This window comes from Pteropus vampyrus, unplaced genomic scaffold (genome assembly GCF_000151845.1).
Source record: "Pteropus vampyrus isolate Shadow unplaced genomic scaffold, Pvam_2.0 Scaffold391, whole genome shotgun sequence".
Taxonomy (NCBI): Eukaryota; Metazoa; Chordata; class Mammalia; order Chiroptera; family Pteropodidae; genus Pteropus; species Pteropus vampyrus.
This window is the reverse complement of record NW_011889172.1, coordinates 1,410,116-1,424,938: the sequence shown is the minus strand read 5'-3', so window position 1 is coordinate 1,424,938 and position 14,823 is coordinate 1,410,116. Positions and strand designations below refer to the sequence as shown.

The 14,823-nt window shown below is 53.6% G+C and overlaps 2 protein-coding genes across 5 annotated transcripts in view; both read left to right on the top strand.

Annotated features, from left to right (window-relative positions):
* The first annotated feature begins 64 nt into the window (after nucleotides 1–64).
* CCDC151 (coiled-coil domain containing 151) lies at nucleotides 65–7,817 on the top strand. 4 transcript variants are annotated; one of them, XM_011380325.2, is made up of 13 exons: nucleotides 65–716; nucleotides 1,708–1,829; nucleotides 1,950–2,027; nucleotides 3,397–3,567; nucleotides 3,696–3,797; nucleotides 3,894–4,019; nucleotides 4,229–4,351; nucleotides 4,560–4,712; nucleotides 5,540–5,700; nucleotides 5,789–6,014; nucleotides 6,568–6,729; nucleotides 7,172–7,256; nucleotides 7,460–7,817. In XM_011380325.2, exons 1-13 carry the CDS (start codon nucleotides 473–475, stop codon nucleotides 7,576–7,578), a joined length of 1,872 nt encoding a protein of 623 aa, XP_011378627.1. In that variant the 5' UTR covers nucleotides 65–472; the 3' UTR covers nucleotides 7,579–7,817. The 4 variants fall into 4 exon arrangements, with proteins under 4 accessions (XP_011378627.1, XP_011378626.1, XP_023379120.1 ...); XM_011380324.2 differs by having other exon boundaries at nucleotides 7,172–7,265; XM_023523352.1 differs by having other exon boundaries at nucleotides 4,557–4,712.
* Nucleotides 7,818–8,276: 459 nt separating this feature from the next.
* The window catches only part of RGL3 (ral guanine nucleotide dissociation stimulator like 3), a 13,828-nt gene continuing 7,281 nt past the window's right edge, over nucleotides 8,277–14,823 (top strand). Inside the window, exons 1-8 of the mRNA XM_023523402.1 lie at nucleotides 8,277–8,375; nucleotides 8,813–8,926; nucleotides 9,460–9,683; nucleotides 9,836–9,889; nucleotides 10,006–10,220; nucleotides 13,513–13,655; nucleotides 13,752–13,967; nucleotides 14,682–14,785. Of these exons, the coding sequence (XP_023379170.1) occupies nucleotides 8,343–8,375; nucleotides 8,813–8,926; nucleotides 9,460–9,683; nucleotides 9,836–9,889; nucleotides 10,006–10,220; nucleotides 13,513–13,655; nucleotides 13,752–13,967; nucleotides 14,682–14,785 (1,103 nt within the window). The 5' untranslated portion in view covers nucleotides 8,277–8,342. The remainder of the gene's footprint in view (nucleotides 8,376–8,812; nucleotides 8,927–9,459; nucleotides 9,684–9,835; nucleotides 9,890–10,005; nucleotides 10,221–13,512; nucleotides 13,656–13,751; nucleotides 13,968–14,681; nucleotides 14,786–14,823) is intronic.

Sequence of the window (14,823 nt, the reverse complement as noted above, 5' to 3'; positions counted from 1 at the left end):
AAAGAGGGTAGTTCTGCAGGTTCACGCTTAATGGCGGCGCAAGGTGCTTCCATCTTGGGAGTGGCGGGTTCTGCAGTCACAAAAGAAAGATCCTGAAAAATGCCCGCGAACCTCAGGCGGGATTGGGGGCAGGGGTGGGAAGAGGAGGAAAAAAAAAAGGATGAGCACGTGACTCTAAAGTAACCTCCCCCGCCATCCTACTGCGCGACTCTGCCCCATCCCCTGTTGGGACCAGCCCTCCGCTCAGCATCAGCCAATGAGAGCAGTGGTGCAGAACGCGGGCGGTTTCCTTGGGAGCGCCGGAGGGAGGAGGGGAGGAGGTTACCTAGCAACCGGGAGATGCTGCGAGGCCCCGCCAAGCGGTCGGAAAGTGCATTTCCAGAGCCCGAGGAACCGGAGCTGACAGATTGCGAACAGGAGAGATTACTAGTCGCCCCCCTACCCCTCAGGGGTCTTTGGCCCCAACCCAATCATGACGTCTCCCTTGTGCCGGGCGGCCTCCGCCAACGCCCTGCCTTCTCAGGATCAGATTTCGACCTCTTCCAAGGCCAAGGGCACTATTAAGGCTGAGGCCAAGCACCGCCACCCTAGAGGCAAAGGCGCCGCACAGGCTTGGCCTCCACTCCATTCCAAGAAGGGACCTGTTTATGCCAGCCGAGGGAAGTCCGCTGTGCACACACAGGTGGCTGAGTTACAAAGGAAAATACAACTGTTAGGTAAGATGGCTCCAAAGGGCATAACAGGGTCAGGAGTCAACAGCGTCCACTCAGACCTCTGACTAGGCCTGGTGTGACAAAGATGTTTCACTAGCATTCATCCGGGTGGTCAGTTTCTGGAGACAAAAACTCATACTTGTTCATGGTTTTCCTCATCTCATAAAACTTTTTCTGGGCTCAGAGCCAACTTGACTGTATTTTATACTTTTGTGTAACCTCAGTTCTTATATTATGCATGATGTGGTGAAGAACATAGATTCTAGAGCCAGATTTTCTGGGTTCAAATCCTGGTTCTGCATATACTCATTGTTTGCCCTTGGGGGACTAACCCCCAAGAGTAACCTAATTGCTCTCAATTTCTCCATCTGTAAAATAGGGATAACAGTACAACCCCATAGGTAGTCGAAATGTGATAAATGTCTAGAGTAATGCCTGGAAGAGGACTATTTTGCTCCCCAGGGGACATTTGGTAATGTCTGGAGACATTTTTAGTTGTCACATTATTAGTGGGGAGCTATTGGCAGCTCGAATGTAGAGGCCAGGGATGCTGCTCAACATTGGACAGTGCACAAGACAGGTCACCATAGCAAATAGTCGTCCGTCCCAAATGTCAGTCATGCCAAGGTTAGGAAATCCTGGTGTAAAGAATTATTGTTACTGTTTTATTGTTATTAGAAGGTAATCTTGCATAGTGATTGAAGGTATGGGCTTAGGAGTCAGACTGCTTATGACCTTGAACAATCTAATAAGCATGAGCCTCAGTCTTCTCATCCATAAAATGGTTATGATGTGGATATGGATATAGACCTACTGGCATATGGCGTTTGATACCCGGAAAGTTCTTAATCCAGCAACCAACACATGATAAATGCTCAAAATGAAATATTGTTATAATATTAAGTTGATGATTACAAAAAGGTCATCCGTCTGGGAAGTCTTCCTCAACCCCCATGACACTCTGCTTGTGCCTGTCCACCTCATGTGACCCCAGAGGGTGACCGGAAGGCTTTTTATGAGAGTAGCCAGTGGAACATCAAGAAAAATCAGGAAACCATCAACCAGCTACGTGAGCAGACCAGGGTGCTGCAACTACAGCTGACGGACCTGCTCCAGGTGAGGGTACAGAAGCAGGTGAAGATATTCCAGTGGGCGGGGCCAGCATTCTCAGGTGTGAGGCACTGCCTCAAGTTGATGTGGCTTGGATAAATGGCAACTGAACTCCTCTCCTTACAGGGAGATGAGAAAGTGGTCCAGGCAGTAATTCGGGAATGGAAGTCAGAGAAGCCATACCTGAAGAACAGGACAGGCCAGGTTTGTCCCACCCCCACTCCACTAACCATCTCCATTTCTAGCCTGGATCCCCTCCCCCGCTGGACTCCCTCCCTCCTATCCCACCTTCTCTAATGCTTTCTCCACACCAGCTATCACTCATTTATTTACTCAATCTTTATTACACGCCAACTATGTGTCTGGCATGGTATTAGGTATTAGTGATCGTTCAGTGAAAAAAAAAAAACCGAACCAAATCCCCATTCCCCAAAACCCCATATCTTGGTGGAGAAAACAGACATAAAAACCCAAGAACAGGAAATATAGAAAAAAAATAATTTCTAGCAGTGACAAGAGAAACAAACGAAACAGTGACTTACTAGAGAGATGGATGGGGACAGGAGTTCACACTTTAGATTGGGGTGTGGGGTGATCTAAGAGGTGATATTTGAGCTGAGAATGGGCCAGGCTGGAAATGATCTAGGGGAAAGCACTCCAGGCAGAAGAAATAGCAAATGTAAAGTCCTCGTGGGTAGGAACACTTGTAGAATGTTGGAGAAGCAGAGGGAGACCAGTGTGGCTGGATGCGAGTGAGTGAGGAGGGCTCAGAAAGAGATGAGGTCAGGGAATTCACCGGGGGCTGAACCTTGTAGCAGGCCTGCTGGCCACGATGAAGAGTGCAGATTTTATATGCTAAGAATCAAGGAAGTAGAAAGTGGACTGTGAGAAAGCAAGAGTGGAAGGCAGGAGGTCATCCCGGTAAAGATGGCGTTTGCTGCACTAGGATGAAAAGTGCTGGAAATAGGAAGAAAGAGAGCTGGGGGAACCTTTAAAATAGAACAGAGAATTGCAAAGAAATTGAATGTAGGTGGGAGAGAAAAAGAAAGTGAGGATGACATCAAGATTTTAGACTCGAGCACCTAGGTGGATGGAGCCGCCATGAGCTGAGATGGGGAAGTTTCAAGAAGGGCAGGTTTAGGGAAAGATCAAGTGCTTGATTTTGGTCACGATGGTTTTGAGGTACCTTTGGAGACATCTGGAAGACAGTATAGATATGGATATAGGAAACTGCAGTTTAGGGAAAGGCTAAATTTGGGTGTCTTCCATGTCTAGGTGACCTTTAAAATTCTGAGATTGGATAGGATCATCATGGGAGTGAGTGTAGACTGAGGAGAGGAGGGCCTGGGGCTGTGTCTCCAAAGGCAAAGGAGACCAGGAAGGGACAAGCCAGGGAGGTGGGTGGGAAACTGGGGAATAGGCTTCTGGAAACCACCAAAGAAAACCATTTGCAGATGGCCAGCCGGGTCAGATGCTGCTAAGAGACAAGGGAGATGAGAGCCAAAATATGGGAGAAGGGAAAGAGGAAGGACTAAGGGGGTTCAGGCTCCTGCTCTTGCTCCCCTCCCTCCAGCAGGCCCTGGAGCACCTGGACCATCAGCTGAGTGACAAGGTGAAGCAGCTCAACGCTCTGCGGCACCAGGTGGCATTGCGGCAGAAATGGCTGGAGGAGCTCCAGCTGCAGCACAGCTTGCGTGAGCTAGAGATTGCCGAGGCGCAAGATGGCAACTCAGAGGTGGCTAAGGTGGGGCCAATGAGGTGGGGAGGTGTGGATGGGTGGAGGGTGGGCAGGCAGGGCAGAGGGGGTGGTTGATCTTGGAGGAGGAGGAATTGAGGATGGAGGGGACTCAGCCCAGCCTTGCTTCCCTCTAGACCTTGCGGAACCTGGAGAACCGTCTGGAGAAGGCCCGGATGAAGGCGGAGGAGGCAGAACACATCACCAATGTATACCTACAACTCAAGGCCTATCTACAGGTAGAGACCATGGTGGCTGGAAAGGAGGAGGCAAGTGGGAGGGCCAGCCTGGCCAGAGACAGCGGTCACAGGCCTGCCCCACTCTCCGCTCCCTAGGAAGAGAGCCTTCACTTGGAGAACCGTCTGGATTTTATGGAGGCTGAGGTGGTGAAGACAAAACATGAGCTGGAGGAACTTCATGTGGTGAACCAAGAGGCACTCAACGCCCGGGACATTGCCAAGGTGCCAGCCCAATGGTCCCTGAGGTTCCTGTCCAGGTGCCATAGTTTCTTGGCCCCAGGATCTGAATCTCAGCTTCCCTGAGCCCCTCCCATCTATCTCCCAGGCCCTTGCAGCCTGGCCCAGCTGTCCAGAGTTGGGCCTCAGCTCTGGCCCTCCCTGAGCCACAGTAGATGCCAGCTGATCCTGCTGTTCCCCTGCCCACCCTCCAGAACCAGCTGCAGTATCTGGAGGAGACCGTGTTCCGAGAGCGCAAGAAGCGTGAGCGCTACATAACTGAGTGCAAGAAGCGTGCAGAGGAGAAGAAAGTGCAGAACGAACGCATGGAACGCAAGGTAGGGGCACCCAGGGGTGCAGGGGCCAAGGCCCTGTCCTATACTCCTGACCTCTGCCTAGGTGCCCTTATCTGGCCCCAAGCCTTTGCTCCCCGCTCCAGACTGGGTCCCACCTCCTCCCTGACCTCTGTCCGGATACCCTTTCTGGGCCTCTGTCCTAAGCCCTTGTCCATAAGCTGACCTTGGCCCTGACCTCAACCTGGAGCAGACCCAGCGTGAGCACTTGCTGCTGCAGTCCGATGATACGATCCAGGACAGCCTACGCACAAAGGAGGAGGAGCTGCAGCGGCGCTGGAGCATGTACCAGATGGAGGTGCTCTTCGGCAAGGTCAAGGACGCCACCGGCGTGGCCGAAACGCATGTGAGTGCTTCCCGCAGCCCTCCATGCCCTGGATCAATTCCTCAGCACACAAATCTGCTCTCTTAAAAGACACCCCCTTCCTCCTCCAGCTACTGCACCATTTCTCTGCGGCCTTTCACAGCAAAACCCAAGGAGCTGTTTACATTCACCATCATTCCCTCTCCTGTTTACTCTTACACCAGGGATACTGACTTCTTTGGCATGTGGGCTCTGTGAGAACTGGGAGTTTTGTCTCTCCTCTCCCGCGTCTCCATTGCCTGTAACATGGTCTGGGGCACTGTAGACTGCCCAGTGCCACCCTCAGACTGAGGCAAGCCAAACCTCTGCCCTAGGTCCCACACTTTGCAGTGTCTTCCTTAAAATGTTCTAAGACCCTATGTCCCCTACTGGCGAACACTGATCCCACTGGACCCCTGAGGAGTTCCAGGACTCAGACCTATAGGTTCACCTGGGGCACTGTGTTGGGTCACCTTTCCTGAGACTGGCCTGGTGGGTGGATCGCTCCTACCACAGGAATTTCCTCATGGGATTGGGCTAGACTCGCTGCCAGAATGTGGCTGGTACCTTTGGAGAACAACTATGGTCACTGCCTCACACGCTGATTTTGGGCTGATTCGAGTTCCTGATGTGTAGAGGGAAGGACTCAGCAAACACGTGTGTCCAAGGCTGCCCACCCTTGAGGCATCCCTGAATCCGACTCGCGGTCTCTAAACATCGCTGTACAGAAGGCCACCTGCTCTGCGTGCCCCAGGATAAAGGGGCGGGGGTAGGGAGGGCACCCGGGCCTGCCCAGGCCCTCACTCTGACTGTGTCTGGGTGGCTGCCAGGCGGTGGTGCGACGGTTCCTGGCGCAGGGTGACACCTTCACGCAGTTGGAGACGCTCAAGAGCGAGAATGAGCAGACACTGCTGAGGCTGAAGCAAGAGAAGCAGCGGCTGCAGCGGGAGCTTGAAAACCTGAAGTATTCGGGGGAGGCCACGTTAGTGAGGTGAGCCCCCCACCTTAGGAAAAGGGTGGGGGCTGCGAGGTTGGCAAGATCAGCAGCGCTCCCATGGCGACCCCCATGCTCCCTGCAGCGAACAGAAGCTGCAGTCGGAGTTGCAGCAGCGCCTCAAGGCGGAGGAGCAGCGGCAGGCTGAGGCCCAGAGCCAGCTGGAACGGGTCACACGGGCATTGGAAATACTGAAGGAAGGCCTGGAGCACCTGGCCAGCAAGCTGGACCGAGTCACAGTGACTGGCCTCGCCCCAGATGAAGCCCTGCCCAGTATCTCCCAGGACTTAAGAGGAGGCGCAGCCCCTCAGGTGGGGTTCCTGCCTGGTAGCCCACTGGAGGGAACACACCCTATGCCCTGTTCAGGACGTCAGGGGCCCTCCTACAGGGGAGTCCCTACCTCACAACCCTCGGGGGAACCCCCTTATTCCTTAAGCAGCCCAGTACTTCAGAGACCCTGTTCTGCCTCAAGTCCTGTCCCCAGGGGACAGTCCCACCTTGCACCCCCCCCCAAACAAAGAAACAAAAACCCGCTGAGTCCCGCTGCAATTCTGGAGTGGCCTGAGACAGGAGAAGCCTCGCCCCGTCTGCAGCAAAGTCCCATTCCTTCAGGTCATCCTCGAAAGGGCCTCTCTCGAGTTATTACTCCCTACCCCCCAAGAAAGATCTTCCCCCAGTTCTGGTCCTGTGTTTTGCGTTCGGAGGTTGGCCCTCACAGGCGAGGCCGGTGACTGTGGAGGCCCCTTCCCACAGAGAATAGCACCACCCCTGTGGGTGGCCCCTCACTGTCTAAGACCTGACCCTTGGGAGTAAAAGCCACGCCTCCGGGTAGAACGTGCCTGAGGTTCCCCACCCCCCCCCCAGCCGCAGGAGGCCCGCAGCTCTGCGGTGAAGGAGCTGAATCCCAAGGCAGATGACTATCTGGTTAACCTGCTGGGCTTCGTGGAGGAAAAGCTGCTGAAGCTGCAGGCGCAACTCGAGAGCCACAACGTGCCGGAGATGCTGCGCAACATCGCGGACCGTGAGGTACCGTGCGACCAGGGGCGGGGCTGAGGAGCGGGAGGACACCAGGGAGCCCAGGGCAACCCCTGGGAGAACAGAGAGGAAGCCGATGGGCTGGAAATGAGGACAATGGATGAGGTTTGATGAATGAGTAAGGAGAACTTCCAGAAGGTCCGGGGAGGCCAAAAGGCAGGGCTTGGGGGTCAGGGGTGGAGCCTCAGAAGGCCAAGGGGCGGGGCTCCAGAGAAGAGGGGCGGGCCTGGGGAGGACGGGAGGTGGGGCTGGGCATCCGGATGCACGCTGAGAACAAACCACAGGCTGGGCCCGAGGAAAACTAAACGAATGAACAGAGGGGCTGTTTGGAATCAGCGTATATCTCGGAATGGAGCGGAGCGGAGGAGGAACAGGACTTCCCTGTAGCCCCTGCCCCACCCACAGCCTTCTTTCCCGCTCCCCTCTTCTCCAGTTCTACGCCAGCCTAGAGGGAAAACTGCCCACGTATAACACCCGCATCGCCCTACCCCTTACTAGTCCCAAGGACAAGTTCTTCGGTCAGTACGGTCAGTACGGCAGGGAAAAGGGGCGGGGCTGGGGGGGCCCAAGCAGAGCATTCGGAGGTGGTCCAAGGCCCCGCTCAGGGCTAAGGCGGAGGTGGGGTGGGGTGGCAAAGACTGGGCAGAGAAGTCTGAGCCAAGGATGGGAAGCTGGATCCCTTTATCGCCTGCGCTCCCCTCCCCCGCTCCCCCCACCGCAGACGAAGAGGAGACTGAAGACGAAGACAACGACGTGGTGACTCGCGCGGAGCTCAAGATCCGTTCCCAGAAATTAATTGAATCCCGCAGCAAGAGGCGCAAACGCTCACGGAGGCCCTAGACTCACCCTCGCGCTCATCTGTCGCCTCCCGGCCCCTTCGGAGCTCCTGACCCCTCTGGGCCCAGCTGCTGGCCCTCGGGGGCCCCTTCAAGGGATGAATGCGGCCCGAACAGGGAAGCAGAGCGGGCCAGCTGTGCCCGGAGTGGAGAAGAGGGCTGGGCTGCCAGACATTCCCACAGTAAATATCCCCAGGCGGCCGCGCCGGCCTTGGAATCACGCAATAAAGGTCACCGAGTAGCCCCCTGGGTATTCGCCTCTCCTTGACCCTGCTCCGCCCCTCAAACCCAGGCTCAGCCTCCTCCAACTTGGAGTTTGATGACCCCCATAAGCCTGGGACACAGAACGGGCTCCCCTCACCCCTCCAGAGAAATGGGAAATACTCCCACACTTGGGCAGACCAGCCCTCCCCACCTGAAGACAGTGGACTCTCCATCTGGGCACACAGACCTGCCTCCCCACCTCACCCCCACCCCCGCTTAGCTATACACACTAGCTCTGGTGCACCTGGGGACACAAAGAGCCCTCCCCTGGGAGAGAGAGGTGACCTTTCTTCTGGGTACAGATTAATAAAAATAGAGTCAGGACTTCACCCCCACGGGTCTGGACTGGGTGCTGGGGTCCAGCCGGGGGCATCTGAGAACCGCAGGTCCCCACCGCCCCGCCCCCACGTGGCCGCCCGCCCCGCCCCAAGCGCCCCACCACGCCACTGCCCCGCCGCCGGCCCTTCCGCCTTACTCAGCCAGCCGCGGAGACGGGCGCGGGCCATGCAGCGGGCAGCAGGGAAGGAGCTCACCCTGGTAAGGGGACGGGGGTCCTGGGATCCCACATCCTAGCGACTCCCAGGTTCAGAAATTCCAGGTCCTCGCCGCTCGGACCCTAACTCTCTGAACCCTTCAGACTCGCCCAGGAGCCCCTACCTCGGGCCTCCCGGCCTCTGACCCATTGAAGTTCCTGGTTTTTCTTAGGGAAGGGGGCGGTGGTGGTCTCTGAGCGTGTCTGCAGGAAGGGCCAGAGACAGACTGAGACTGGACCCTGGACGTCCCCAAAAGCCACCCCATCCTTCCAGGACCCGGGAGGGTACTCGCGGCGCCAAGGGGACTTCCCTTGCCTTGGACCCCACCCCGAGTTTGGCTGACTTCAGCCGGGAAGACCCGGTGTGGGTCCGCACGGGAAAGGGAGCCGAGACCCCAGGAACCGGCCGCCCACGGTGCCCTGAGCCTCCCTCCGCATCCAGGCGCCACTGCAGGACTGGGGCGAGGAGACCGAGGACGGCGCAGTGTACAGTGTCTCTCTGCGGCGGCAACGCAGTCAGCGTCTGAGCCCTGGGGAAGGGCCTGGGGACAGGCAGGTGAGGAGGGGGTTGGAGGGCGGGGTGGGGTGGCAGGCTGGAGAGCAGGTAAGGGCGGGGTGGAGTGGAGGGGCCTGGAGGTAAGGAGGCTAGGGCGGAGTGGGGCCTGAGGGAAGGGCGGGGCTTAGAGGCGGCTGGTAAAGTGGGAGACCAGGTTTATGGGATAGATGAGTGAGGCAGGGTCAGTTCCCGACGAGCTTCCCGAGCTGGACCTGGGCACAAAACTGGACGGCAGGGCCTAGGCGATCCAAGTTAATGGGGCGGAGCTGAAGGGGGAGGGGGTGGTCTTTAGAAGCAGCCAGGTGAGGGCGGGTGGGGCGGAGAGCAGGGACCGGGATAGCCACTGAAGCGCAGCTGGAGAGCTGAGAGAAACCTGGGGTGGGCGGGGACAAATGAGTCGGGACAGAGGGCAGGGCCTGGAAGCTTGAGCCTGTCCAGGTCCTTTGTACCTGGAGCAGGATAATGAATCAAGGGGGCCAGATTCAGAGGAATGGGTGGGATCAGACGCAAGATCTGAGCCCCCTTCCTCACAGGCCCCCAGCCCAAATGCCGACGCCTTCCTTCATTACCGCACAAGCAAGGTTCGAGCACTAAGGGCAGCGCATCTGGAGCGGCTGGTGTGGGAGTTGGTGTCTGGAGACCGCGAGCAGGACCCGGGCTTTGTGCCCACTTTCCTGGCCACACATCGGGCCTTTGTGCCCACTGCCCGAGTGCTGGGCCTTCTCCTGCCACCACCGCCACCGCCCCTGCCACCCTGGTCAGTACCAACTGTAAACTTCCATGTTCCCACCCCAGACTCTCACCCAAGCTGTCTCTCTGATTTAGAACCAGGAAAACTCCCAACCCCAGAATCCTTCCCCTAAGCCCCCCAGCTCTCTTTCTTCACCTGTTTGTGGGGCCTCTTCCCAGGATAGAGATCAAGAAGACAGAGGAACAAGGTCTGAGCTTCAACAAGAACCTGAGGTTGGTTTCCCATCTGGGAGCAGTTGGGGGTCCTAGAGATCAAAGTTTGGAAGGTTGGATCTGAGGTGTGAGGGCTGCAGAGCTCCCAGCCTCTGAGGCCCTGCCCCTCTGGATAGGGCTGTGGTGTCTGTGCTGGGCTCCTGGCTGCGTGACCACCCTCAAGACTTCTGGGACCCACCTGCCCACTCCGACCTAAGCAGTGTCCGTACTTTTCTGGGCTGGGCCGCCCCACTGGGAGCCGAGGCACTGGAGGCAGAGAAGCTGCTGGGGGATTTCCTGGAGGAGGCTTATCGAGAGCAGGAAGAAGAAGAGCAGTTCCGGGAGTGGGCAGGTGAGAGGTTTGGGTAACTGATAGTCCCCTGAGCAGGCCTTTCCTGCTTGCTCCCTCCCCCAGGGGCCTGCTCCCCTCAGGGAGCTACAGATCTTGGACAAAGTTCTTAACCTTGTCTGAGCCTCAGCTTCCCCACCTATAAAATGGAGATAATAACCCTTTGTCTAACATATTGGCATTTTCTGGCATATCTCTCCCTTCCCCCCCAATCCTAACTGCAAAGATACTCCACCATTGGGTAAGGATATCTTGAGTGTCCAACTACGAATCATTCCATTACTACTTGCCTTGGGAGCCACAGAGACTTGGGTTTAAAACCTAGTTCTGCCATTTGCTGACTGACCTTGCATAAGTCACTTCACCTCTGTGAGCCTTAGTTTCTTTATCTGTGAAATGGGGCAATGATAGTACTTACCTCATTGGCCTCTTCATTCATCCAACAGATGTTCTCCACTGGCTCTGGGCCCATAACAGCAGGCAGGAGCTCTCAGTTCCCTGGGGAAAACAATCAGTAAACAAGTAAATAAACAAATAATGAGGGCTTGACAAATAATATTATTTTCACTATTGTTATCACTGATTCTTGTTAGAATCTACCACTTATAATGAAATATATACAAGAAGCCATACTGTTTTTTGTTTTTTGGTTTTTGGGTTTTTTTGTATAGTAAGTGTCAGCAAACTGTCTGGTCTTTTACAGAAAAACCTACCAATCTATGTTGTAGAGAGCTTTTGAGGGAGGGAAAAATATCCACATACTTCATTCGAGTCTTTGTTCAGTTGTCATCTCCTCGGACATGCCTTTCTGATCCTCTACCCAACAAATATATTCTCCTACTCTGGGTCCTTTTAGCCTGCCTTATTTTTTCTGCATAGTACTCATTGGTTTTGTCCCTAGCTTTGTCTCCAGGGGCAAGACCAAAGAAGATTTGGTGATCGAATAATTGCATCCTGCTTATAAAGTATCATCTTTCACTCATCTGTGTTCCATCTGATCCCTATCATAAAAGCATCTATATCCCTAATCCCCATGTTTTAATCCTCAGGTTAAAGCGGCCACATTTCTCTCTGTCTTACAAAGTAGCAGCCATTTCTCTCTCCAGTTGACAGTCTTATTTATATATATTTATCCCTCTATCTTTCCTCCTGGTTACTAAGTGTCTTTCGTCCTCTGCCTTCAAGATTTCACCAGCTGATTCCAAGTCATTGGAACTGCACAGTTCAATGCAGTAGCCACCAGCCCTAAGTAGTATTGAAATTGAACTTTAAGTTAAAAATAAAAATTCAGTTCCTTGGTTGCACTAGCCACATTTCTAGTGTTCAACAGCCACCTTGGACAAAACAGGTAGAAAATATTGCCATCATCACAGAAAACTATTGTAAGTGCTACCCTAAGCTATGAGTTCTTGAAGTAAGTGGAGAAAATGAACATTTATTAAATACCTACTGTGTGCCAGGCTCTGGGAACTTAACATCTTTATTTTGGGGTAACTTTTTACTATGGAAAATTTCATACATATACAAAAGTAGAGAAAATAGTATAAAGAACACTCAAACACCCATCTCTCATCTCCAACAACTATCACTTTGAAAATAACTTTTTTCAAGATGATTTGAAGGCAATCCCAGACTTATGTCACTTCACAGATCAATACTTTGGTTTACACCTCTAATTGACAAGGACTTAAAAAATATATAAACTTCATGCCCACAACCATTTCAAACAAGTCAGCAATAATTACTTAATATCAAAAAATAGCCAGTCCATACTCAAATCTCCTCATTGTCCCTAAATTGTCTTTTTTACAGTTGTTCCTTCGAAATCTAAAGATCCATTCAAAGCATTCGGTTGTGTTTCTTAGGTCTCTTTTATTCTATGACAGTCCATCTTTGCCTTTTGTTTAATGCCATTAGGGAAAAAATGGGTCATTTGTCCTTAGCAATGTCTTACATTCTTCTGCATTTGCCTGTTTGCTTTCTCATGGTGACAAGTAGTATGTCCCTCTCTCCTTCATATTTGGTATAAGATCTGTAGGTTTAATTAGACTTAGATGGATTTTTTTTTCCCAATGCCCACTTTTTAAAACTAATATTTTACAATACCACCTGTCCTAATTTGAAATGAAAGGCATATAATCAAGCCGACTTACACAGATAATTTAAAACTCATAATATGATCTTATAACTGTTACACAGGAAGAATAAATGAAAGCAATTTACAGAACAATAAATTATGCTTGCTAATGTGTCAATGCTTGGGTATGCTGTTAGGAGACATGGCGAAGTTGTCAGGTGACTTTGTCAGCATCATGGTGAATTTGACAGCCACAAACACTGACTAATGCAGGGGAATGCACTGGCCACACAGACATAGTAGCCTAACTTTGATGCCGTTGTTTTCCAAAATGGTGAACAACACTTGCAATTTTCAAACAAAACAAAATGTAGACAGACTTTTACAGTCCTTGCATTCCTGGAGCCAAAATAATTAGTGTTTATGAGCAAGATAGTTGGGTGCTAAGTAAAGATTACTGTAAACAGGTTTTTCAAGGACGCAAATGTAGAGACCTTTTTGGGAAGGAACATTTGGAGGCTGGGTGGTACAATTCTTCACTGCGCACGTGGGGCCCCCTTACCCAAGGGTCCAGCTTCCAAAATGTCCCCTAGGGGGTGCCACCATTGAAAACCACTCTAGTAGTCATATTTGAGTACTTTGTAGCAGTCCCTTAGGCATGATCTTTGATTTAAAAAAGAGAAAGAAAGAACCCAGGTGAAGAAAAGTCACAGAGGGTTTAAAAGCTTGCTTTAGATTGCACAGCAAGCCGGGTGAAGTTTGGATCTGAACTTGGCACTTTCTGACAATAACCTTCCCTTAACCATGAAGTTATATCTTCTCTCACTGAATGAAGAGGGCAGAAAATCTTAACCTAATACACGCTCAAAATCATAAAGTTCTATTTTCTACACTGGCCTTTGAGTGCCTGGCTTCAAATCCCTACCCTGCCATTTACTGAAGGTGTGTGACTTAGGGCAAATTGTTCCTGCCTCAGTTTCTCCACCCGTAGAAGGTGGATAATAGTGCCTGGCTCACTAGTAAGTGTGCTAAATTACCGAGTTAATCCAGGCTAAGTGCTCCGTGAAAGTTACTGTTGCTCTGAAGTCCTTAAAAACATTCAAGGAGGTCTCCCTTGAACAAATGAGGACAATGAAACTCCAAGGACTTGCCTAAGGTCACACAGCCAGTCCTGGATTCACCCTTGAGAGTTTTTAATCCCCTTTAATGTTCCCTCAGGACCTCCCGGAACTGCCCAGACCTCCAGCCCCGACTCCCTGGAAGGCTGCTTGGAAGAGGAGGAAGGACTGGTGCAGGAAGGCCCTGAGCTCCTGGACTTCGGTGTGGATGAGGTGGCCGAGCAGTTGACGCTGATGGACGTGGTGAGGACGCGGGAGGGACGCAGGAGGTGGGGAGGAGGACAGATCCCGCTGAACACAGACCCTACCCACCCACCACCACCATCCCCCTCCTCTCAGGAGCTCTTTTCGCGAGTGCGGCCCTGCGAGTGCCTGGGCTCCGTGTGGTCGCAGCGGGACCGGCCAGGGGCTGCAGGCATCTGCCCCACTGTGCGCGCCACTGTGACCCAGTTCAACACAGTGACCGGCTGTGTGCTGGGCTCGGTGCTCGGGGCGCCAGGCCTGGCTGCCCCACAGAGGGCGCAGCGACTGGAGAAGTGGATCCGCATCGCCCAGGTGCGTGTTGCCGAGGTTACGCGGGGGAGAGGCATGGAGGCAGGACTGAGGTCCAAAGAGAGGAAGGAGGCGACGGAAGGCAGAAGACAGGGGTATGGTACTGTGGAGAGGGTTGGGGCTGGGAGGTGCCTAGAGAAAAGCCTAGGAGGGGGCTTGGCTGTGCCAGGCCGGGAGCGATGACTGGGAAGGACGCTGGGCGGGTCTAGCGATAAGAGGATGGGATGGGGGGTGATGGGGTGGGAATAGGATTAGAGGAGGGACCAAAGGCTAGCGAAGGAGGCGGTGGTCCCAAAAGAGACTGAGTGGGCGCGGGGCAAGTGCCTCGGGGGCAGTGAGGAAGAGAAAGAAATGGGGGCCCAGGAGAGAGAGTGGAGTGTGGCAAGAAGAAGGAGGGGAAGGGGTAGAAGGTTGAACCTGGCATGTGACTTCGGTTCAGAGAAGAGGGTTCTGGGTCCAGGAGACATGTGTGGGCGCATCTAGGGCCCAGGGAGGAGTAAGAATAGGAGCTCGAGAAGCCAAGCTCAGAAGGAGGGGATGGGTCTCCAGGTGGGGAAGGGGAGGGGCCCCTGGAGGAGGAGACTGAGTCTTGATAGCACGTCAGATGTGGGGCGAATCGTAGGGGTCCTACCTAGGTTAGAAGTCAGGAGATCAAAAGCGGCTCATACCCTGGGATCAGGCTTGGGGTCTGACGGTTGCCCCCGCCCCGCCCCGCAGCGCTGCAGGGAACTGCGAAACTTCTCCTCCCTGCGCGCCATCCTGTCCGCCCTGCAGTCTAACCCTATATATCGGCTCAAGAGCAGCTGGGCGGCTGTGAGCAGGTGAGCAAGAATGTGTGGGGTGCGCTGGGGCGAGTTTT

Excerpts from the sequence above, each read along its gene's own strand:
- CCDC151 (XM_023523351.1), top strand. The coding sequence starts at position 473 with ATGACGTCTCCCTTGTGCCGGGCGGCCTCCGCCAACGCCCTGCCTTCT. Across the intron at positions 717-1,707 it reads AAGGAAAATACAACTGTTAG|AGGGTGACCGGAAGGCTTTT; the intron begins GTAAGATGGCTC and ends ATGTGACCCCAG. Across the intron at positions 6,015-6,567 it reads GAGGAGGCGCAGCCCCTCAG|CCGCAGGAGGCCCGCAGCTC; the intron begins GTGGGGTTCCTG and ends CCCCCCCCCCAG.